The sequence below is a fragment of the Cydia pomonella genome, chromosome 2, assembly GCF_033807575.1.
Source record: "Cydia pomonella isolate Wapato2018A chromosome 2, ilCydPomo1, whole genome shotgun sequence".
Lineage (NCBI taxonomy): Eukaryota > Metazoa > Arthropoda > Insecta > Lepidoptera > Tortricidae > Cydia > Cydia pomonella.
In genome coordinates, this window is record NC_084704.1 from 15,512,194 (window position 1) to 15,535,860 (window position 23,667).

The 23,667-nt window shown below is 38.4% G+C and overlaps 2 protein-coding genes across 2 annotated transcripts in view; one reads left to right on the forward strand and one right to left on the reverse strand.

Moving 5' to 3' along the window:
* The window catches only part of LOC133534484 (transketolase-like protein 2), a 22,970-nt gene extending 16,006 nt beyond the window's left edge, over positions 1–6,964 (forward strand). Inside the window, exons 9-13 of the mRNA XM_061873637.1 lie at positions 114–262; positions 1,204–1,321; positions 1,811–1,922; positions 2,277–2,396; positions 5,801–6,964. Of these exons, the coding sequence (XP_061729621.1) occupies positions 114–262; positions 1,204–1,321; positions 1,811–1,922; positions 2,277–2,396; positions 5,801–5,973 (672 nt within the window). The 3' untranslated portion in view covers positions 5,974–6,964. The remainder of the gene's footprint in view (positions 1–113; positions 263–1,203; positions 1,322–1,810; positions 1,923–2,276; positions 2,397–5,800) is intronic.
* Positions 6,857–21,853, reverse strand: LOC133534480 (uncharacterized). Its single transcript, XM_061873631.1, has 3 exons — positions 21,272–21,853; positions 12,391–12,469; positions 6,857–9,822 (listed from the first exon to the last, which is right to left on the reverse strand). The coding sequence occupies exons 1-3, from the start codon at positions 21,297–21,299 to the stop codon at positions 7,866–7,868; spliced, it is 2,064 nt and encodes a 687-aa protein (XP_061729615.1). The 5' UTR covers positions 21,300–21,853; the 3' UTR covers positions 6,857–7,865.
* Between the last annotated feature and the right edge of the window lie 1,814 nt (positions 21,854–23,667).

Consider the following 23,667-nt stretch of genomic DNA (forward strand, 5'->3'; position numbering starts at 1 on the left):
TTCTATGCTAAAGTACAATTTGCGAAGGTGATTACTGTTCCTTGACATTACGAACCAAACTATTGTTTCCATAGCAAAGATAGCAATAGTAATAAGTTTCGTAAATATTTCAGATCCGCATGGGCGCCATCAGCCAGAGCAACATCAACCTGGCCGGCTCGCACTGCGGCGTCAGCATCGGCGAGGACGGGCCCTCGCAGATGGGGCTCGAGGACCTGGCGCTGTTCCGCGCCGTGCCCACCGCCACCGTCTTCTACCCCTCGTCAGTACAATACTGTTATCTGTAACAGTTACTAACGACTGCGAACTGCGGAGATATCTATATGGAAGAGTATTCCAGGGCAAATAGACTGACACCTTTAGACTGTAGACCCAACTACAAAAGTGCTTGGCCACTTTATAAATGAATTCCATTCATAATTTGTCCATGGAATTTTAGCAGCTCGCTGTACATCCTCAACTTGGTTCACTGTTAATGCTACTGCAATGCTGACATTAGAGAGTATGATACTTCAAATATGCTGTGGTATACCGACTGCCTCTTCAACCCCTTGTCAGTGGCAATCGTTGTATTCCTTCGTAAGACGAAAATGGCAACAGCTATGCTATGTTCAGCCCTCATCTTTCGATATTTTCCACCTTTTCCATATTTAGAAGTCCCAGCAGATTCCCGTAAACTCTAGCACTTCATTTCTTTGGTAAAACTTTCATATATGTCCTTACATGGTTGTTAAAGAAGTAAAAACTCGGCGACAAGTCTTATATCTATCGCGTGCTTCAACTGAGGACTAATTTAGGTATACTTTAAAGCCTCTGTGTAATTGTAAACTGCACTACATTATTTATATTGCGTGTACACGAAATGTCCATTGCAACTAAGTGGTGCTAGAGTAAACTGTGCGTCGTACTCACGCGCCCGCCGTTGGGCGACGTGGTCAGTAGCGTTCGAACAAACGTTCCAAACTATATTTTAAGATACTTCCCAGACATATGAGAAACCTATGGAAACATTCCGCAGCTAGCATATCTGGACTTTGGGACAAAGAGATCACTGATTCATGTCAGAAAATGACAATTATTTATTTCTATTTACCCTTCAAACGCCAGATATCAGAAGTAGTTCGTTACACGGCAACCTTTCTCCACAAGGCGATCAGTCTAACTTGAAAATGTGTTTTGAGCAATAAGTTTTGTTGTTTCCAGAGACGCCGTGTCGACGGAGCGCGCCGTGGAGCTGGCCGCCAACACCAAGGGCATCTGCTACATCCGCACCTCGCGGCCCAACACCTCCATGCTCTACCCCAACGACGAGCTCTTCAAGGTCGGTTGGCTAACGTTCATTGCACTACCTACGTGGTCAGCGGCGGAAGTATCTAAGCGGTATAGGTGTTCAAAATGATCTAAAAAAAATTTTGTGACGCTGGCCGAGGCATTATTAGAAAGCAAGTTTATTTTGACCCAGTCAAATACCTCCCACGACCAAAAAAGTTTGTCTTCGCATATTGTCTTCGAAAATAATTAGATACTAAAGAATAGTCACTGTAAATTATGTAACTCAACAGACTATTTTAATTGTGTAATGTATTTTTATAAAAATGGTGCCTGTACTGCCTTACAATATGATGTCGTACGATATGCCCAATAACATATGGCGTCAAGATTTTATTGTATTTGAACCACACCCCGCGATCTAAGTTGGTATGCTTCCATGATTTCTGTGGCAATCCAATAATATGTTATTTACAAGCTGGTTAAAATTATATGTATGTTTAAATAACTTAGTTCAAAATTATGGGACGTTGTTTCTCAGGTCGGACAAGCTAAGGTTGTCCGTCAGTCCCCCAAGGACCAGGTGCTGCTGATCGGCGCCGGCATCACGCTGCACGAGTCCGTCGCCGCCGCGGAGGCGCTCAAGGCTGAAGGTATTATTTACCATTTATGTAGCTATCTACTCAAATCATAAAAATCTACCTGTACTACTAGATTTTAGACACCATTATATATTCAATAGATACACCAATTTTTCGAATAATTAAAAATTGTAGAAAACATAGGGTAACCCACTTAAATAATATGAATGTCTAAGTGATACTTTCATCAACATAACCCTATTAACTGCGTAGATACCAATACTAACTCTCAAAGCACTTTAGTTATGGCACAGAGTTATTAATTGTATTTAAGAGGATAGTGGTGGATTGCTTCTCCATACAAACGTAGTTCCCATTTTCCCCTCTAGATATTGACGTTATGGAAAATATTGATATTCTTCATAGGAATCAACGCCCGAGTGCTGGACCCGTTCACCATCAAGCCGCTGGACGAGGCCGCCGTGCTGGCCAACGCGCGCGCCTGCGGCGGTCGCATCGTCGTCACGGAGGACCACTATCAAGCCGGTCAGTTCCATTCACTCTTCTACATCATCTCGAACCTTTTTCAGCTAAACATTTTCATATTCGTTTATTTGTATTAATTATACATTGTCGGTGTTACATTTTTATTAGGTACATAGGTATGCAAGATGGATGTCAAACATAATTCCATTAGTACAAAGGAAGATACAACAATAAAAATTCAAAGCATGTCATTATAAAGATAAATTATTAATAAATGACTATTCATCCAAGAATTCAGCTACTGATTAGAAACGACTTCAGTTTCAATATAAATCCTAAGTTGGTGCGAGCGTTTTTTATACTCATTGGAATTTTATTATAAAATTTAGGTTCTAATACATGTAAGCAGAGAGCAGATTTTCTTTATCTATGTTTCGGCAATTCTAGGTCATGTCGCCTTGTCATGGCCCTGGAAGCGGTTGCTGGTCCACATTTTCCTCGGAAACTTTTCTAAATTTAACCTAACATATTTAACTACCTCTAGAATTAACAATGAAGGTAGCGTTAGAATATGGAAGTCCATAAATACATAACTGACGAGCTGGTGCGTGCCATTTTTCATATAATTTACTTTTGTATGATTAATGGTCTGTCCCTGTCTACAGCCAAGCCCCATAAATCTACTCCATACGACAAAACAGAATGACAGTATGCGTGGTAGGCTATTATTAGGTTTTCCTTAGACAGGATAGGCATAAGCCGAGATATTATATAGTAGGCTGAGTTGAGTTTGCTGCATATCCTGAGTTTGAAGTGGCAGCAGCATCTGTGCCTCGCTTCAAGTTAAATTCTGTAAGGCTTGTTTTTTCAAGATTTAGAATCATTCCATTAACAGTAAACCAATCCGAAAGGCGCAGAATGACAGACTGAACATTTCTTAGCAGTTGGTTCCTGCTCTCTGCATTCACGATGGCACAGATGTCGACTGCGTACATTATAAAATCCACAATAGCTGAGTCAAAGGGAAGGTCGTTCATTAGGATAAGAAATATATTATTTCCTATATTTGATCCCTGCACAGCCCTGTCCCCTATCACGTTAAAACTCGATCGTTCATTATTAACATCCGTGGATTGCTCCCCGTCACTCAAAAACGATATAATGACCTTCTGAGCAATTCCACGGATGCCGTAATGGTTCAACTTGCTCGCGATGAGATTGTGGTCGACTAGATCGAACGCGCGTGATAGATCAAAGAAAACAAGCAGCTACGCGCTTCTTATTTTCCAAATTGTCCAACACCGTTCGCAACAATAGTCGAGAGGCACCGGTTACCGATTTGGTAGGCGTACTGCTGTTCACAGAGCGACTTATTCACGATTAAGAATTTTATTAATCGATTACACAATCCCATCTCGAACATTTTCGACACAGCTGGGACAATCGATATAGGCCTGTAACATTTTCGTTCTTTCTGAGATCCTTCCCTTTATAAACAGGTTTAAGAGAGACTGGATAATTACCGTTACACGCGGACTGATTAAATAAATATCACAATGCATGCATAAAGGTAGCTGGAAGACTACGCAATATATGAGTCGGTAGACCGTATATATCTTTAGTGCAAGGGCACTAAAGGCTCTATCTTTTGTATTATTGACACGAGTTCCTCAACTGTAAACGGCGCAAGAAACATTGTCTTTGTAACACTTGAGACGTTCATTCACAGATAATTAATTGCATTTGCAATTGCAATTGGCGTATCACGCACGACAGATAGGTAGTACGCGTTGAGTGATTCGGCAAGCTGAGCGTCCGAGCCAGTTGGGCCGCCCACTGCGTGCCGCAGCACGCTCAGCGTGTCCCCCCCGCGATCCCTTGTTTGTTTGTGATTTGATCAGACACCAAAGGGACCTGGAAGTGTTAGGTGCATTAGCAATCGATCGGTTTAGGTATTCTCTTTTTACTATTTTAAGCAAACCGTCGTGTTTACATTTACTAGACAGATATAAATTATGCAGTTCTCTGTTATTTGGGTGAAACCTCCACAGCATGGACAAAAGTTGAACAAAGTTTTTACTTTCGCTTGTCTTACTGTTACACCATGATTTTCCTTTACCTACAATTGCTCCTTTTTATTAGTGGAAAGTAACAATTGAACTTATTTGCGAAAGCCGTCATTATATTATCGAAATCGGCATCCCCATGCTCAAAATTAAGCCAGTCAATATGTCCAATTGAATCCAAAAATGTGAATAATTTATTTTGAGTCAGCAGCCGCCTCAAGCAATAGCTTGGGCGGTGATTCTTATCTGGGATACATATTTCGACACATACTGCGAGATGGAAACTAATCGCGCGATCTACAGGGTATGCTTTCAATTGATCCCTCATTAAATCAGCATAGCCGTGGTCTAATCTAAACACGTTTTGGATGTACCCTAAATTCTCGTTGGAAAGTTTACGTGTGACTTAAGGTTAAATAAATCCAAAAGGCCTAGTAATTCACGTTTCTGCTTCGTGGTTTGCAATAGATCTATATTTATATCGCCCATTATCAAGATATGGCCATTTTCGTTTATTATTGAGCTTAACAATAACTCTAATTGACAAAAAAAATACAGTAAATCGCCCTCAGTATTGGATCGATAAATACATATTATAATTAAATTAATTTCAATTAATTGCATGGCTGCTATTTCAATATGCATCTTAATGGAAAACTTACATAGGTCATCTCTTAGTTAATACATTTAAACTACTGTGTACGTAAATACAAACTCCGCCGTGCTTACGTAACGCTTTTGATTCCAATGCACTCACTTTATTTACGGGCGTAGTCACTGTCTTTTGTAACTCACGAATTATACTTTCTAACGTTTATAACGACATTTTACCGACGTTTACAATTAAAATACGTGCAGCGTATGAGTACGTTGATTCCAATGCACTCACTTTATTTTTTATTTTTGTTGGAAACCTTCAACATTTTTATTTCATATTAGGAAATTCTAGTCTAAAGCATAGTTCATATAGAATTGGTACGCACTAGAAGATTGTTATTTTTTTAAGTTAATAAAATAAGAATGTTATGAATGGTGAATTTTAAATAGTAATGTATTTGTAGCTTTCAAATATGTGTAAATTAAAAACAATCTCTGTTATGTAAATAATTACGAACTGTTTTAATAATGGACCCCCATCATTTTCTGCACAACACTTTGTTCGACATTTTTGGCGTGTTGATTTCTTGTAGATCGCAATGAATTGATACCCTGGACAATTTGACTAGTCTTATTTTCTAACGTACTATACTTTTCAAATATTCAACTGCCATCAGATCCCCTAAACCTAATCTAATATCCTGAGCTATTGTCCGAAAATTCTTAAAAGAATTTCCATTCTCCTTGGATTCCGTATCATAAACATTGGGCGCAAACTTAAATAGTACGTAACAATTCCAGGAGGCATCGGCGAAGCCGTGCTGTCGGCGGTGGCGCTGGAGCGCGACGTGGTGGTGCGGCACGTGTACGTGCGCTCGGTGCCGCGCTCGGGCCCGCCCGCCGCGCTGCTCGACAAGTACGGCCTGTCCGCGCCGCACATCGCCCGCGCCGCCCGGGCCCTGCTCGAGGCCTAGGCGCCAGCCCCCCTCCGCCACTGCGAGAATCCTCTAATGTGCTAAACGTTCCACGGTAACATTTCACGGTCCTTTGACGGCGGCGCCGATCGGCCTTTTGTCTAACGCACCTATCGTTCGCTTTCTGATTCTCGCGGGACGTATGACTTGCCAAGATGAAGTGTCAAATAGAGACTCGCGAGTGGGTCCAATAGTGATCGTTTTTTCGGAGCTTTACGGACTGAAAACACAACGATAGTTGGGACCATTATTTTCGGTACGCTTTCTATGTGATTGACGGTCAAACGACCCGCCTACTCGCGGCATAAATTAGTCTGTCACAAGATTTTTTTTTTGTTTGTTCCGGTCATCATTGGCAAATAACATTCCTGTTATTCAGGTACATTCCGAGCGTACTTTTCTATTTTGAATATAGTTCCTAAGCACCGATAGTGTATTGTCCTACAATGATCCAATGAGCTTATTTGCTCAGTCCGGTTGTTTCATTACGTTTATACTCCGATATAATATGTTATATGAAATGCTATTTTTATACATCATTGTTATTCAGTGCCTTAATTAATCTCGACTGAATACTTTTAAAACATTTATGTAGCAAAAGTGCAGTCAAATTTTGCTATATACATTCAGTCGAGGTTTTAGCATAGATATTATATTATAATCTATCAAGAATGCACAAGGTATGCAGACTGTTGAATGTTTTGGAAAGATTTTTAAGATTTGCTTAGCTTGTAAGGAAAATTTACTACTTGTTATATTGCAATCATGAGGGTGTGTCAAGGTTTAAGGGGCACATGTCTGGTATAGGGCATAAATTTAAGTAACCTCGGGTTACTGTGGGCTTCCTTCTTTTTGTTTTGTTAGAGAAATCATACAAAATATGATTAGATCAAATGTTTAATTGGTATATTACATTCCCGTTGCATTTTGTTTTTCTTTTCTTTATCACAGAACTATGTTTTCTGTAATAAATATTATATTAAGTACAAAACGTGGTTTTATTATAGAAGTTTATATTAATCTATTAAATGTTATATTAACAACCAGTAAAAACCTTAACAATAATGACTAGAATAACTCTGTTTGATTCTGTATGTACATTTATTCGAGAACACAATGAGAGTTTACTAAAGCTACAAACAATACGGTATTTATTATATAAATAAACAGATAAAGTTTCAACTACTTTTGCGAGTGTAAATATAGATAAAGAATAGATAATAACATTGACACGACACGGTCAGCCGTGAATGCAGCTTTAGTAAACTGTCATTAACGCTTATTTAAATAATCCTACGTTAGAGGTGTCAAATGACTAGTTTCATTAGTTTTCTATGTCTACATAAATAATTTTAATCTAGTTATTTTTACCCTCACAACAACATTAGGTAAAAAAGGCACATACAAATTTCTCACTAATTCATATCAAAGATGTTTACTGTATCATTCTTTCAAGCAAATTTTTAAAATGCACAACACATAGATAACGAAATTTAACAAAGCACAACTGTAAAAGGTATAAACTATGGATTAAATTAAACAATCTCCATAAAGTTTACGGCACACAATTAAATAATGGACGGACGCGATCAACAACCAGCCCCCTCTAAATTCAGTACCGCAAGTACAAAGTTAATTTTAAATCTCACTACAGCAAGTTAAATGCACTTTAGCAGCCAGTATACAACATTCTTTGGCTATAATTAAACAATTCTCAATAAGTCTTTATTCTTATACTCATGTTGTGACAGGGACTTTTTTTAGTTTTCAGTTTTCAACACGCAAGTCAATATAATGTTCTCACCAATTAGTAATACAGGCACAGCCCAAAATGCGGACACTCAACAAGGAACCTTCATAGTCTGGAAAAACAGTCCAATAAGTATAGGTATTTACCCCCACTCACTGGCAGGCCCTTCTGAAGGCGACGGCTGCGGGTTCACAGCCTCACCTGTTCTCTCATCCAACTCGCCTGGCAAATAATCTTTCCAACTCCGAAACAGATATCTCGTAAATTTCCGGAGTTGCCTGAACTTGCAATAAGTGGCACCTTCCGCTGACTGCAGTTGCTGGGTTTGAATCAAAAAACCTTTTTCCTTAAAAGTTTGCTCCAGCTTCTCCCTCTGTAGACTTTTCCGGGATTTTCTCTTCCTCTTACTCAAGTCTTCTTTACTCAAAGCAGTCGCCGGAGCCTCGATTTTAGGCTGACTTGAAACAGAGGCTTCGGCTAACTGAGCTCGACCCTGATTGGAGTCTCTATGCAAGTAATCATATCCCTTGTTCCCTTTGTTGCCTGTTCCACTGTAGTATCTAAAATTCCCTCCAGAATCTACGGAAAGCATCTTCTTTTCTTGTAAGGAGGGCTTTGATCCCCCAGTAAATTTAAATTTGCAGATGCTGACTTCTGTAGTAGGCGTCGTGGAATTAGTCTTGGTTGGCACTGGAGGAATGAAGATCGCCGACCTTTTCCGCTTGACCGGCGCCTGCACTGGTACGGGATTTGGGGATGACCTCTTCATCTTAACCAAATCTGGATTTTTAGACTCCTCAGTTTTCTTTATTACGTTAGGGTCTAGTAACTCTGAAATTTGTTTTAGAACTAATTTATTCTTGTTATCTTCCACCGGCGGCGAAGGTTCCGTAGATATGCTTTCGCTCACACTACTCGGGGTAGATAACCTCTCTTGTTCTTCTGGTGAGAACGGCAGCTGGCCCGACGCCGCTAGCCTCTGGTAATAGAGGAGTTGCGTCTGTAGGGCTAAAGGGTGCATATATATGCCCGCGTTAGGCCAGTACACGTAGCCAGGGAACTTTCCGTCCCCATCGGGACTGGCCGTTGATTGAGCAGGTTCCGATAGCGTCGGGGATACGTTCCGGTTCAGCCGTGACAGGTCGGGTGAACTGCTAGCTGTAGCAGGCAGATTAGTATTCCTTTGAATTACAGATATGGCGTTGGGCTGTTCTTTATCCTCAATTATTTCAGTTTCTGGTTCAGTCTTTACTTCAGGTAGCGACGAATAAATATTGCCGAATTTCTTTTGAATTTGAATCTTCAGCTCGTGCAGATCTCTTATACAAAGATTGAGAGGCTCCTCGTCGCTGTGCAAGGGACCGGCAATGGTGACAGGCGCTTCGGGCATCGGCTCGTCCGGGCTGGCGAACTGTGGCGGCGTAAGAGTTTCTAATCTTTTCTTATTTTCCTGTGACAGCTTCCTTTCTAACAAGTTTGAGATAATTTTGTTCTGTAAGTCTGTTTTGGATGTACTTAATCCGTCACTTCGTAACGGCGGACACAAGCTAAGCTGATTTCTCTCCACCTGAGGCGGAGGTTGTCCGGGTACCACAGTCCCGTAGTTTTCATAAATGAGATGGCAAATATCTGCCTTCTTGGGTTTGCGGCCTCTTCTAGGCTTGGAATTATTAAGCGTCATTTCCCCCATGTACGGCAGATCTTCGTAAGTGACAATCTTACTCGGAGCGATGGCCGGATTTTTCTTCTTTTCGTCCTTTTTAGGTACTTTAGCCATGTTTGGTACAGTTAGAGACCCGGTCTCATTCTGAATGCCCGCTAACCTTTGCGCCCATATTTTGAAGGTCTCGTTTGTGATATTATTGAGATCGACGGGTTCCGCTTTAAGTTTCTCCGGTTTCTTGGTTTTATTTACTTTCTGGAGGCTCTGCTCGTAGTGGTCAAGGTACTCTTGGGGCAGGGCCTGGTGGTGGAACTTGAGCTTCCATCGGTTCTTCTGGCGACTGCGGTGCTTGGGCTTGGGCTGTTCACCCTTGTCCGCACGCGCTTTACTCGCTGACAGCAACTGTTGCCGGAGTAACTCCTTATTTTCGGATGTCCTGGAAAAAATGGTTTAATCACACTTAAATATGTATAGACATACACAGATGAAACACAACAGAGATTTAAAAGTCTTTATCTGCCTCTCTCGCCCGAATTTGCAAGAGCGATAGAGACGCAGATAACGAAAGTTCGATTTTCGTTTTTGACTGTGGGTTACCAACCTATGCCCTTAGCAGTGGCAGTGGCAGTAGGTGTTGTCTATAAGAAGATTTCAAATTAGTTGGCAATTATTTTTACATATGGCGCTAATTTACCGCCCTAGCGAGGTAACTAGCACTATACAGTAGCGGAAAAAAATCTATCATATTGTGATTTTTCTGTAAAATATTTCAAATTAGATGAAACCAAGAACTGAATTTGTTGATACCTAATCAAAAAAGGTTATACTGATTTATTCTCAACCAATTATACGCTAACAGGCCGGTACATATTTCGAAATTCGATTTGAATTATTTTTTCTGGAATTTAGCGTCCGTCACTAGTAGTATTTAAGTCGATAAAAAACGTAATATCGTGCTAATTTATAATCATATTTGTAACAAATATCAGTTCCGTCATGGGGAGACCTCGTGGAAATAAAAACTTTACAGTAGCTATACAAGAAGCAATTATAAATGGCTTCACACAATCGACGCTGGCTAAGCAATTTCAAGTTCATCAGTCTACTATATCGAAGGTTTTGAAACGGGAAAAGCTCACGGAGGTGTCAAAAGGCCCAACAGACCTGGTCGCCCACGCTGCACATCAAGTTTGGCAACATTTTCCACGACTCACGGCGAGCGACATTATGCGGGAAATATCGTTTGGAAATTCATTTTCTGTGTCCGTACGTACTGTAAGAAATCGCCTGATGGATGGTGGACTTCGTGCTCATCGTCCTGCGAAGAAACCACTGATTTCCAAAAAAATCGAGCAGCTAGAAAAAAATATGCGAAAAAAACATCTTTCTTGGACTGCGGAAATGTGGGAAAAGGTAATCTGGAGCGATGAAAAAAGCTTTTACTGTTCGGAACAGATGGAATAACCTACGTACGACGTCCCGACAATGCTCGCTATGACCCCAAGTATCAGCTCCCTACAGTCATACACGGCAGCGGCTCCCTTATGGTGTGGGGCTGTTTCAGTGCAAGTGGAGTTGGTCCCAGGGCCGGATTTAGGGGAGGGCAACCGGGGCTACTGCCCCGGGCCTCCACAAAAGAGGGGCCCCCCACAATAGAGAATTCGGTAAATTTACCATTTTATTTGGAAAAAATTTGGGGCCAGGGGGCCTCCACTCCTTTATTGCCCGAGGCCTCCAGACCTCTAAATCCGGCATTGGTTGGTCCTTTACATCGAATAAACGGCATTATGACGAAGGAAGTTTATGAAGGAATATTACAAGATGTGTTTCTTCCCTGGGCACGCCAAAATTTCGGCAAAGCGTTTATGTTTCAGCAAGATAATGACCCGAAACATTCGTCTAATCTTGTTAAACAATGGTTCAAAAAACGTAGAGTGAAGGTTTTGGAATGGCTCAGCCAAAGTCCGGACTTGAATCCTCTAGAAAACCTATGGAAGGAGCTAGGTCGTCGTGTGAGTGCAAGAAATGTCAACGAAAGATTTGAACAATTAAAGGAAGAGTGGGAACGCATTCCAAGTTCTTTCCTCGCGAAGTTGATTGCATCACTGCCCCGAAGATGCCAAGCTGTTCTTGATGCAAAGAGTTTTAGTACCAAGTACTAATCTAATATTTTAATTTTAAGTGCAGAATCTGTATTTTTTGTTATTTTCTTTATTAATAAACCACTTTTACCTATATTTCGAGTATTACTTATTTTATGCACTTTTTAAACTCGTACAAAACGAGTTTCTTATATGGTGTCATACAAATGTAGTATATGATTTTACTCTCCATCTAAAGGACTTTCACATGATAATCGTTTAGGCAGCCTTAGTCGTTCTCATAAAAAATACTTTAAAAGAAACACAAATATGATAGATTATTTTCCGCTACTGTAAGTACATATGTCTAAAATGTAAGGGCGTGTGTACTGTAAAACGTACAATACACGTGCGAAAAGGTAATCGTGTTTTTTTTTTATTTTCGCAACGGTACTTTCCTAAGTAGGTGTGTAATATACTATTGTTATATAGTAGATTGTATCACATGGAAGCAAAATGACGTTTTTACGGCGACGGCGTACATTGAATCCTTAACGAGGCGAAGGGTTCTGTAATTAAATCTCGAGCGTAGCGCCCTCGCTACTTTTTACAATCATTTTCTAATATGGAATCCTGAGCGTAATGAGGGATTCAATTGTTAACATCCAAGGTGGAAATAATTTTGTTACCATGTGACACATGCTGCTTTTCACATCACCTGTAAGGAAATTATTATGTTCCAAAATATTATTTAAGCTAAAGAAAACAGTATTAAAAAAAGATATAAAATCGTGTCCTAGAACAGAAAATTGTAACTTTAATACCTCCTAGCAGGGAAGAAAAACCCATTTTTCGAATGGGTGATGTGAAAAACTTATTTGGTAAGTATGCCCTCAGGCAATGTTGAGGTTATTAGTGTTTACCTGTTGGCGGGATGAAGCGGCGCAGGCGGCGCGAGCGGCGCGGGACACACGTCAGCGCACGCCACGCGGCGCATCACTTCTGGAACAACAATAAGCTCGGTATTAGACAATTTTCAAAAAAATTTACGAATCATTCTTGTGAAGCAAAATTAAATATAAACTTCTTAAAAGATTACATTCTGAAAGAAATCCATGCCCCTACAAAAATAAACCGTTTTATCTTGTATTATAGTCGGATACATTATTCAGTAGTAACTTGTCAAGCGTTTGATTACATTAATAGCTGCATACAACTGCACCCACAAATAAGTTTTGTTTTGCAAAACAATTTGGGATTTTATCATTAAACAAAATTGAAACTAAGATATAATCGATAAAGAACAAACCTATGTTTATAATACCAAACTAAGGGACACAGCTAGACTAAAAGGCTAGAATGATTGACAGTCGTGATCTCGCAGAGCAAAAGAGGTAAAAAGAAGTGAGTTCTCGCGAGGTAACCCGAGCGCGCCCGAAATACGCGCGCCGCGAAAGGCGCGTCCCGAAATAAAGGATGATACCAATTTCGCAACGCTTGCGCAAATAGACTCTCCTTTTACGGCAACTCTCCAGTTACAGGAACAGCCTTGGCCAGGGCCTCTAGCTCTTTTCCCTAAATGAGTACGAAAATAACGATCATTCTAATCTAAGGAGATCGGGGTTTGATAGAATTTCCCTTTGCTAATTTGCAAGTGCCTAATAGGTACGGACCTGCACCGGAACTTATGGAGCTGAGATATGTTGTGAGATACAAATTCATTCACTAACTTTAGTAAGTACGAGTATCAGTCTGAGTAGTAGCCTACTATTAAAGGTGCATACAGTCATATTGACGAGGAGTCTATATCAGTTTCTTCTAAAAATAAAACACAATGCTTACGTTATCAAAAAAACATACCTACTTAATGTGTGGATATGAAAGATCACTAAATAATATTCTAAACAAAGTCCATTGAGAATTGACCGACAGCTGCGCTATGTTATCGAGTTGCTAATAAAGCGCCATAGTAAACACAATGAGTCACGCGCACGCCGGTATTATTTACACATCGCTAGGTATATATAAACGAAAACTACTTATGCTCATACGCAAATATAAGTAAATTAAACAAAAATATTTAAAATAGCGCCAATGTATTTGACAACTATAAAGTTGTTACAAAAACAACGAGATCCCATACGGATGATCAACTAGATAGCACTTAATCCATTGTCTACATAGAATCAATCTTATAATTTCGAAAATACCTAACCCAGTTTTACCCTACCCTAAGCAAAAAATAAAATGCTAGAACTAAGTCTTTAGTACATAATCAATTCTTTTTCCTAGCCATAATCATAACAAGTCCGTGAAATCCCTGCATTTATTCTGTGGTTAGGTACTGCTATATACATTGCCAGTTTTTACCCGCATTTCATGATTCAAAGCACAGAACAAAACTGTTTTGTTTTCAAGTAGGAATTGTCACAGAAATGACACTTCCTACAAAACCGAAGTTTCACAACGATTCAGTGACAAATCATGCTGTCTCTTTCCAATGTATGGCACTATACATTTCGGCTATTTAGGGTTGTCAAAATTCAAGTCATTATCTTATCTGTGGTTTGCACTCAAAGGGATGTCAAGTTGTGCCAACCCTAATGCTCGAAGCAATGCTGAGCCGAACGGGGCCGAAAATGCCCGGACGTTCTAGTGTCTCCCCACTGATCTAACCATTCTAACCTACCGCAAGGTCGACCCATGGGACTGTTTGGGATTGGGATTTACACACAACACATGCGCAGTGGAAGCGTGCTGTGCTGGGCCCATAACCTGATGGGTTTAGGACGTAAAAAGAAAATGACTTATTGAATACATATTATGGGCAAAGCACTGATCATTCATAATTTTCGAACTCTCGATTCTATGCGCGTTTACATGGTTAGCGTCTAAACAAGATATTTGCGTTTACAATACAGGTTTCTAACAGTTGTAATAAATGAGCATGCCACATTAAACATCCGGCTGGATACCCAAAAATTAAATCATATAATTAATTACTTTACTAATTAGGCGGGTTGGCCCAATATGTTACGTAAACTATTCATTTCAAACAGCTACATTACGTTTGTCGTAATGCAATTACAGTTCAGTTTAATCATCAGTGCGGGTGCGATATCAGGAGCAGGCATGAACCAATAGGTACGCTTTCAATTGCGTACCAAAACCTTTCATTATAGTATTTTATGCAACAGTTGTATAAGAAGGGTCAAAAAAGGCGAGTGGCGTGAGTTACAATGTGAGCCGGAGCCGAAGGCGTAGGCGAACATTGTAAAGGAATACGCCACGAGAATTTTTTGACCTACTTATACAACGTTGCATACAATATTTTTCCTACGTGTCAACAAAAATAAATCTTAATTTATGTAAACAAATTACAGCAAAAGTATATAGCCAAGACGCGCGAGCATACCTTGTTCCGCGCCCAGCCCGCCCCGGCCCGGGCCGGCCGGTCGGCGACACCTCCTCGTAACTCATGAGGCCCTGGTACTTGCTACTTGCTAAATTAATTTTTTGGACAGTTTTTTCTCAATTTTGGCTACCGTAGCCTACGGAGACTAACAAGCAACGCTAAGCGGTCTTCGTAGTCTATGGGTGTTGCTATATTACGGGTGTCACATGCGTGTTTCTGACTTATGAAGTAATTATTTTTACTATGCAACCAAATGAATATTTTGTAAGTTTGTTAGGTTGGTAGCCATTAATCGCAGTAACGTTATAGCTTATAAAAGCACAAGAGCTTTTATGAGGAATAGACAATATAGACTTTTCTTGAAATCTTTTATGTATGTTCTTATATTCGTGTTAATGAATGCATAAATGACAGATAACAGTAGAGGAGTAGGAAAAATCTTATTTGAGTTTATTTATAGAACCATTAGTTTAAGGGGTAGGTACAAGGCATGTTCAGATTATTAAGCACTTGTGCAATAAAATAAAATCGCAACTACCTATTCGTGTGAACGAAGAAATGTTTTTTCGTACCTATACATCCTACTGAATGATTCATTAATTTGGTACATAAATAAAGTGAAGTTAATCTAACCTAATTTGTAAAGAAACCTCGGGTGCATGGTGCTTATCCTTATCAGCTGTTCAACAGTATTTCATCACTCATCACATAGATGTGTTACTAATGTTACAATAAGACATTACATTACCAACACATTACACATGCAGGCAACCCAGCCGTGACGTCACGAGACGCAGTCTGGCGAACAGCCAAGTGGTACACGTCACGGGTGGGCCTGACACAGGAGATTTAACCTTATTCCCGTTACGTAAGACACATTTTAATTGGGGCGTTCTACGAATGTAAACACGGCTATATGGGTAAAAGGAGTGGATATTTTGGGTTTATTGTATCTTGGAAACTTGTGAAAGTATGCCGAGAAAACGCGTGCCAGTTTACTTTTGTGTCTTCATTTCAGATGATTGTTTCTTTCATGAGGAAATAAACTAGTCCGTTAACTTTTTCACAATTTGTTTTAGTCAATTTAAAAATAACTAACGTGTATTAATCATTTTGTCAGTTGCCATAAAGGTGTAGAGTCGGACCAAGCTAACTCTGCATAGCAATTGTAATAACAAAGTGTAGCAAGTCATCATTAAATTAATTAATGTCAAACTTCTATGAAAATATGACGTTTAAAATGACAACTAAGATGGACTAAAGTAATTATATTGTAGGAAGAATTCCGAAAATATTTGCTGAATTCGTAAGTAGTTAGGTTTTGATTATGATAATCGTACGTTTTCACAATGCCGGATTTAGAGGTCTGGAGGCCTCGGGGCAACAAATGAGTGGAGGCCCTCTGGCCCCAAATTATTTTCCAAATATAATGGACAATTTTCCGAAGTCTCTATTGTGGAGGCCCCGAGGCTGTCGCCCCGGTTGCCCTCCCCTAAATCCGGCCCTGCGTTTTCAAATAGGTAGGTAACGTACCAGAATTCTCAATTCCGTTTTTTGATAACAAATATTATATTTCTAGCAGGCAGGTCTACTAGGCAAAGCTCACTACTAGGTAGGTTTCAAGGTACCTATTTGTATAAGATATTGCAAATAAATAGGTACATAGTTGTTGTTTCCTGCATCATGTGGGTACAAATAAGAGATGACACATATTTTGAAAACTGACACAAATCCAAAACAAAGCGTATACGGTTTTATTTTCTTATAAATTATACATGAATGTTAATATTGGCCGTATTAGGAGCATTGAAGAATGAATCATGAGCGCGTAGGAGCAATATTAATGGAGTCTTACAAAGCGAAACGCCCTGTAAGGATGTGTAACATTATGCTGGCATAATCCTATTAACATTATTATGCTTGTATTATCTGCTTTTCATAGTATGCTCTTATACCTATATTTTAACCACAATGTTTTATGGTTTAGCTAGCTTAAGGGGCTGTCAACACCCAATGTCCTTGAAATTGATGTTACTTAAACAGTTTTTTAAGAAAGACTATTTGTTTTAGTCAAGTAAAAAAAATATATGTTCATATTAATTATATTTCAAAGACCGTGGTTGTACTCGATACACGATTGAACGAAATCGGCTCGATAGAAAATAATTGCAAAGATTGGTCTTAAAATCACAATTAAACGGTTTTATGTCTTTATTGTTTTGACTTATGCGTCTGCAATTAAAATCACAATTTCAAAACATTTATATCTAAACCGTGGTTGAGTAAAATATTACACTAATAATCCACTTTTTTATTTAAATAATTTTCTTATTATTCCCTTGCCCAGGCCCAGTAACATGCGACAGTGCTTTCTCATTTACTCCGATACAAATAGACAGTGTGCGCGCTTTAGGTATTGACAGCCTCTTAAGTAAAGGCCTAAAAGGTATTCTATTTTGGTATGTATAGGTTCATACCTATACCTACCAAATCATTGACCTGTAATGTCTATGGCAGACGACTATTTGCAATATCCACGTAATATAATAATAAAAATACCAAATAATTACCTACTTATTATTAGTTGTATCAAAACATGTATAAATAGAAAATGTTTAGAGCAACATGAGCAAACTAGCGTAGTGAATAGTGAAAACACGTATTAATGTAAATGTTTATTTAATTAAACCAACGATGTCAAATGACAACGTTAGTAGTTATTAGTGCTATAAATTTCTATCGTCTTACGTCCAAGAGTGGATGAAGACTCTTAACATTTGGATGAAAACGAATGCAGCGTTGAAGATATATGTAAGTATTAATTGACGATTGTTTTTAAATATAGGTACTTTTACTGTCTTTAATGGAACAGTTAACCTTTCACGGTTTTGGTGCCTTTGTAAAAGCATAGAGAAATAATTAGTTAAGAATGTGGTAAACTGAAAACTCTGTTCCAAGCCAAAATACCCAAATCACTGAAGGCCAAAGTATAAATAATGAAATATGTATTGTTGTATGTATGACCTATGCTTGCGAAACGTGGACGCTAATAACGATGTGAGGAATGAAGAGGCTTAAAGTCGCACAACGAGCTAATACGCAGTATCCTCGGTATATATCTCTCTGCGATAGAATCCGAAATTAGTAAATCCAGCCATGCACAGACCAAAGTAGGCAGTAGATATCGGTCGACGGATTAGCTACTCTGAAATGGGCCTGGGCCGAACACGTATGTGGCCGAGATGATAGGTGGAGCAAGGAGGTCCTAGCATGAAGGCCTCGTTCTAAAAGACCACATCACATACCACCAACCAAATGGCAAGATTAAATCAAAAATATTGCAGGCCCATTTTGGCGGAGAGAAGCATCAAATCAGGCTGCTTGGAGGAATAACAGAGGCCGTTATACCCAACAGTGGGCGTATACTCGCTGAAGAAGGAGTAAACGTTATTTAGTGTGACCTACGTACTTTCATATTCACCTCGCAAACAAGGCTAAGGTTTAGATTCATTATGAAAGGCACCCATTTTAGTCGAAATAGTTTGCCAATAGTCAAATATACAAAAATTATGCTTTCCACCCGAGATGAACATCTAATTTTCACTTTGAATACGAGGACATTTAATAATATTTATTTATTTAAGAGATAAATTTTCCTGTTCAGTAATTTCTCATGGTTAGATAAATTTTCAAATCAGGGAAGAAAAACATTATCTACTTATAGTAATTACGAGTAGTGATGTGCTGTCAGAAATTTTCCATTCCCGGAAAGATTTCCATTTTCAGACACGTTATTTGTGAAATCACCAGCCCGGAGATCATTTACCTAATATTCACTGCTACAACAATAAATAAATAAATATCTATTAGCAAATATTTAAAGTACCTTGATATAATTTATTGCACCACAAAAGAAAATTAAAAAAAAGCATTTCAATGTAGGTAAATAAAGGTAGCAACAGGGCGGTCTTAATGTAATCAATCTGATTAGTTACATATTTTATAATAATCAATAATCATAATATCGTTGCTTCATGGAAAAAGTAGTTGTTTGAAGGAAATTAACTGGAAAAATCTATGTCTAGTCCGATTAAAGTTTCCCGTTCTGCCTTTACCACCGGTTGATAACTTCTTCCAATCTAGGCCTGACAGTTAATAGTACGCTAAAAGAAACTATGCCAGCTCCAATTTGTTTATTTAGCGTCTCCCGACTAACGAGACTGAGCCACCAATACGTGGCCAGATCTAGCGATAATACGCCGAATGTCAATGGGGTAAGAACCACGAATCATCAATACCTTGGTGAATGTAGTTGGCAAATAAACATAGCGGCTCTTTACCCTTATGTGAGAGGTGTCAAATGTTCACTGGTCAAATAGCAAACCGCATTCTATTTGTTTTGAGCATTGGCAAATCCTTTATGGAAACAGTTTCTTCACAGTGAGACCAAGATAACTCTACAGCATTTTTCGTAGCAAAGACGTGCAAGTGTTACGACATAATTTCATAGAGGTTTGACGTTTCAAAAAACACTTGCGTGTTATATGCTTAACTTAGTAATGCATGTGTTATGACGTTGAGATGAGTAACAAATATAATTTAAATTAATTTCAACCGTTGCATTGTTGCGCGTACCTACATTTTGAAGATATATCAGTCTGAAATAAAAACAAAATACAATGCAAAGTAATTTTCTGACTAAAATAAGACTGACCTATGGCTCTTTTCTCGCGCTGATATAGAAATGGAAGAATAATTGTAAGTTTTGCTAACATTAGCCTCTGTCCTCTTTTACCTACGACTACTTATACCATTACCATATGTAACTGCCTATGTTAAGTGTATACATATAAATATAATAGGCAACTAAAACTCCGTAAATAGGAGTTCCGGTTAACAAAATAAAATGCTTCTTCCGTAGGTCAATACCCCTTAAACAGTAATCAAGGAACAATTTTTGCGTGTACCTAACTCTATAACTCTACCTAAAGATTAAGTATCTATCTAACTTTACTAACCTACATATAAAAATCTGTTTGTACGTGTCGATATCCTCAACCATTAAGATGAAAATACGAGATTCCTGTTATCATAGATTGAATGGGAATTGTATACTAATCGACTCCAATACAACTGTTTACTTGCATGTATTGTATGATATATCCTTAGATTGTAGTGTTGCATTAGTAATTAAATACGAGATTGTTTTAACAGCTGACGTGGTATAGTATGCAGCTGAGTCAGTGGGCGTCATCAGCGATGCAGGACATGACTCCTGTCGTCATAAACTATAACCAAGGTCATCCACCATCATATAACCAATAGTAAGCTATTAAAACACATGCAGGTAGTGTTAATGGTTCATTGCAAAATACATGTAGTTAAGAATACCAATGTCATTATTTTTATCTTTAATGACGGGATTTTATATATTTTAAATATAGGTTATATTTGTACACGTTAAGGTTAGATACCTCGGTTTATTTGAATAATATATTATATACAAGGGAATTTAATTGAAGGTTTGTTTGCTTAAAGTATCTTTAGCTATAATTACACAATGACTATTGTCATACCTAAAGTTAACTTTCCCGAAGCCTGATGATTATGATTTTATTTTTTTTGTTCTGAAAGTGATGGACTTGATCTGTAAGATTGACAGTTGACAGATCAAATCCATGAAAGTTTCTAAACGCTAAATTAAAATCAGGATCGAACTCCCGGTTTAGTTTCGGCAATTGTAATTGTGGAAAAACCAATAGTCCACTATAATACTTTCTCTTGTATTAAATATTTTATTTTATCTAATAATAATACATTGTTAATTGCACAAACATAATAAAGAATTATTATATTTTTGGAAGGTTATTCACAACTATTACGTAAGTGAATAAAAACCATTAGGTACACAAATTACTAAGTTAAGAAACAATGATTCCGATTGCTAAGTAGGTGAGAACCACGCCAGAGGCGCATCTATGCAACAATCGCGAGACTAACAGGAGGTGCAATTGTACACAAACACGATCAAATTACATTACCTGCCTTATGTAGGTACTAAGTAACCGCCTAACTTTACTATGATATTGCTGATTATGCGTAGCACACAAACAATTAAGTAATGCAGCGCTGTGATGATAAAAACCTATGTTTTTATTGCGATAAAGTAGATAACGGTAACTAGGTTAACCGGACTGGATTTCAGCCAATTCTTTTTACATAGGGAAATTAACAAAATATAACTTCGTACTTAAAACTTAGTTAATTTTAATAACAAGTTAATTTTATTTGTATATTATTGTTTTTTTAAATATTAATTAAACTGAATGACAATGATTGATGAAGCATCTACGTCACACAAAAAAAAACAAGTGAGAATAATTATTCACCTCCGCCTTCGGGCAGCATTTGTGACATCCAAATCCAGTTAGAATGCACTATCACACAGCATCGCACTCGCGGCGCCCGCACTCCGACTGCGCGCGGCGAGGTTATGCAAAAGCGCGTCGTTATCAACAGCCGGAGGTCGGTACTCTAATCTAAATACAGACATCTCGGCCCGAACCAAAATCGCTCGTATTACTTTCAGTTTTCATGCGAACATACGGCCTAAAATTAGAGACGGCTCGCTACGAAAATAAATGCGTTTTTACGTGTTTTTCGTGGATGCGGCCGCTTGCCAGCGCGGCGGGGGTAACTCGAGATTCGTGCCGTATTTGGCAGGCGCGCACGGTTTTGGGTATTTAGTTTCTTGCGCTGAATTTAGCGCTTCCGCTGCGCGTACGATGCGCGCGGCGCGCATGCGGGCGCGTACAGACTGCCGCCTTATATGGCACTAGCGAGTTCGCGGAAGCGGTTCCGCTATGCTCCTTGATTCAGCATCAACTGACAATATATTATTTACAAAACTTCCCTAAATTGACCATGGCTATATTTATTATTACAGAAGACATAAGTATAATAATAATTTATGACTTACGTACCTACAAGGAAAAATAGTACTTAAGTCATCATGTTGAAAAATAAAAAACAACCAATATTGAAAAGCCATAATAAGTAATGAAATAAAGAATATTATAATAGTTTAAAAGTAGGTACAACAATAGAGATGTCCATTTAACATGGTGTTCAACAATTAACCCATTCAGGGCCAGCGACTCAGCGTATGGGTCATGCTCAAACAGTTGGCCAGGGACTCACATGTGAGTCATGTATAAATTCTGATTTAAACATAAGCGAAACGTAATTTGACGTAATAATGTACGTATCCACTAAGTTAACAATCATTTCTGTTAGGTATATTACGATAAAAAATATAAACACGTTTTTTTTTTAATGAAAATAGAGCCTAGAATATTCAATATTGGTTTACTATCAATGCAATAAAGTAAATATACTGAAATTCTAGATACATACGCATTGCAAGCAAACAGATATATCCATATTTCAAAGTTACCAAAAATATGTATATTTTAGAAGTTATTGACATGACTCAGGGTATGGATCACCGTAGCCTGGTGCTACTTGTAAAAACTACAAATGTTTCCGTAGCAGACTAAAATAAACTTTATTGGCTGGTTTTAAAGCTTATTTCATATTGAAGCTGTTTGATATTGTACCATTTTACGACCGAGTACTGTTTGGATGATGGCACGCAACGTTTACCAAACCGTAGTATAATAAGATTTTGTTTTGTGTGAGGGGTAATGCAACGAGGATTTTCTCTCACTGTACTTTTATGTCATAATATTTGGTGATCGTTGTATTGTATCTTAGTCAATTATCTACTAACAATGATGTTAATATTCATTCATTTTTTTTCGTTTCAATATTAACAAGGCAGTTGAAACAGTCACCACTAACTAATATTGTATTATCATAATATTTACAAGTTTTATAAAAATATCTTGTTTTGTGTGAGGGGTAAGGTAAGGTAAATGGGTCAAATTGAACTTCCGGGATTTGACCCATAAAACAACAACAAGCACAGCAAATTAAATATGTAAAAAATAAAAATGTTCATTTCTACAAAGTGCAATTTTTTTTGATAGGCACAGAAAAAAGGTGGTTAGTAAAAATGTTGCATAATTTTGTTCAATTGGCAGACTTCATAAGCGGCGATTTATTTACCGTGCGCGCCAGCCCAGAGACCCATAAGCTGAGTCATAAGTTTTAGCTAAAAACAGCTTGTATAGTGGCCCGGCGTATTGTGTACGCTCGACGGGTCTTGGCCATGAATGGGTTAAACCCTATATACAGTATGAAATTGTGAACAACGTTTACTATAGAACTGAACAAATTTTACTTTGGGGCCAAAACGCCGAAACCGCAAACAAAAAAATCAGCTGTTCCATAGAAAACATTGGCATGTGATTCACCAAAATGTAATAGACGGCAGATTTGTTTTGCGATTTCAGATATGCGGGGTTGGCCTCATAGTAAAAGTTGTTCAGTATGCCCTATACCTATAATCCAGGAGGCGTACGCTGAAATATAACAATTTCACCCTGTATCTGCTATAGTTATCTTTACAGTATAAAGTTGCACAACTCAATTTATAAGAACAACGAGCTTACGAAAATTAGACTGATTAATTTTATTATAATTTATTTTAATATCTATAAATTTTGAGTGGATCAGCTACACTCTAATAACGCGAATTAAAAATTGCCTACTCCGGAGAACTCGCACGCTCACTCGCTGTGGCCGAAATCGATCAGGAGAGTATCATCATCATTATCAATGGGTATGATTATGGATGTATTTCTCGTACGTGGTTCAACGG

What these genes read in the sequence shown, in the direction of transcription:
- LOC133534480 (XM_061873631.1), bottom strand. Translation starts at nt 21,299, where the DNA reads ATGTCACAAATGCTGCCCGAAGGCGGAG. An exon ending in AATGCTGCCCGAAGGCGGAG is followed by an intron (nt 12,470 to 21,271) that starts GTGAATAATTAT and finishes TTGTTGTTCCAG; the next exon opens with AAGTGATGCGCCGCGTGGCG. An exon ending in CCGCTTCATCCCGCCAACAG is followed by an intron (nt 9,823 to 12,390) that starts GTAAACACTAAT and finishes CATTTTTTCCAG; the next exon opens with GACATCCGAAAATAAGGAGT.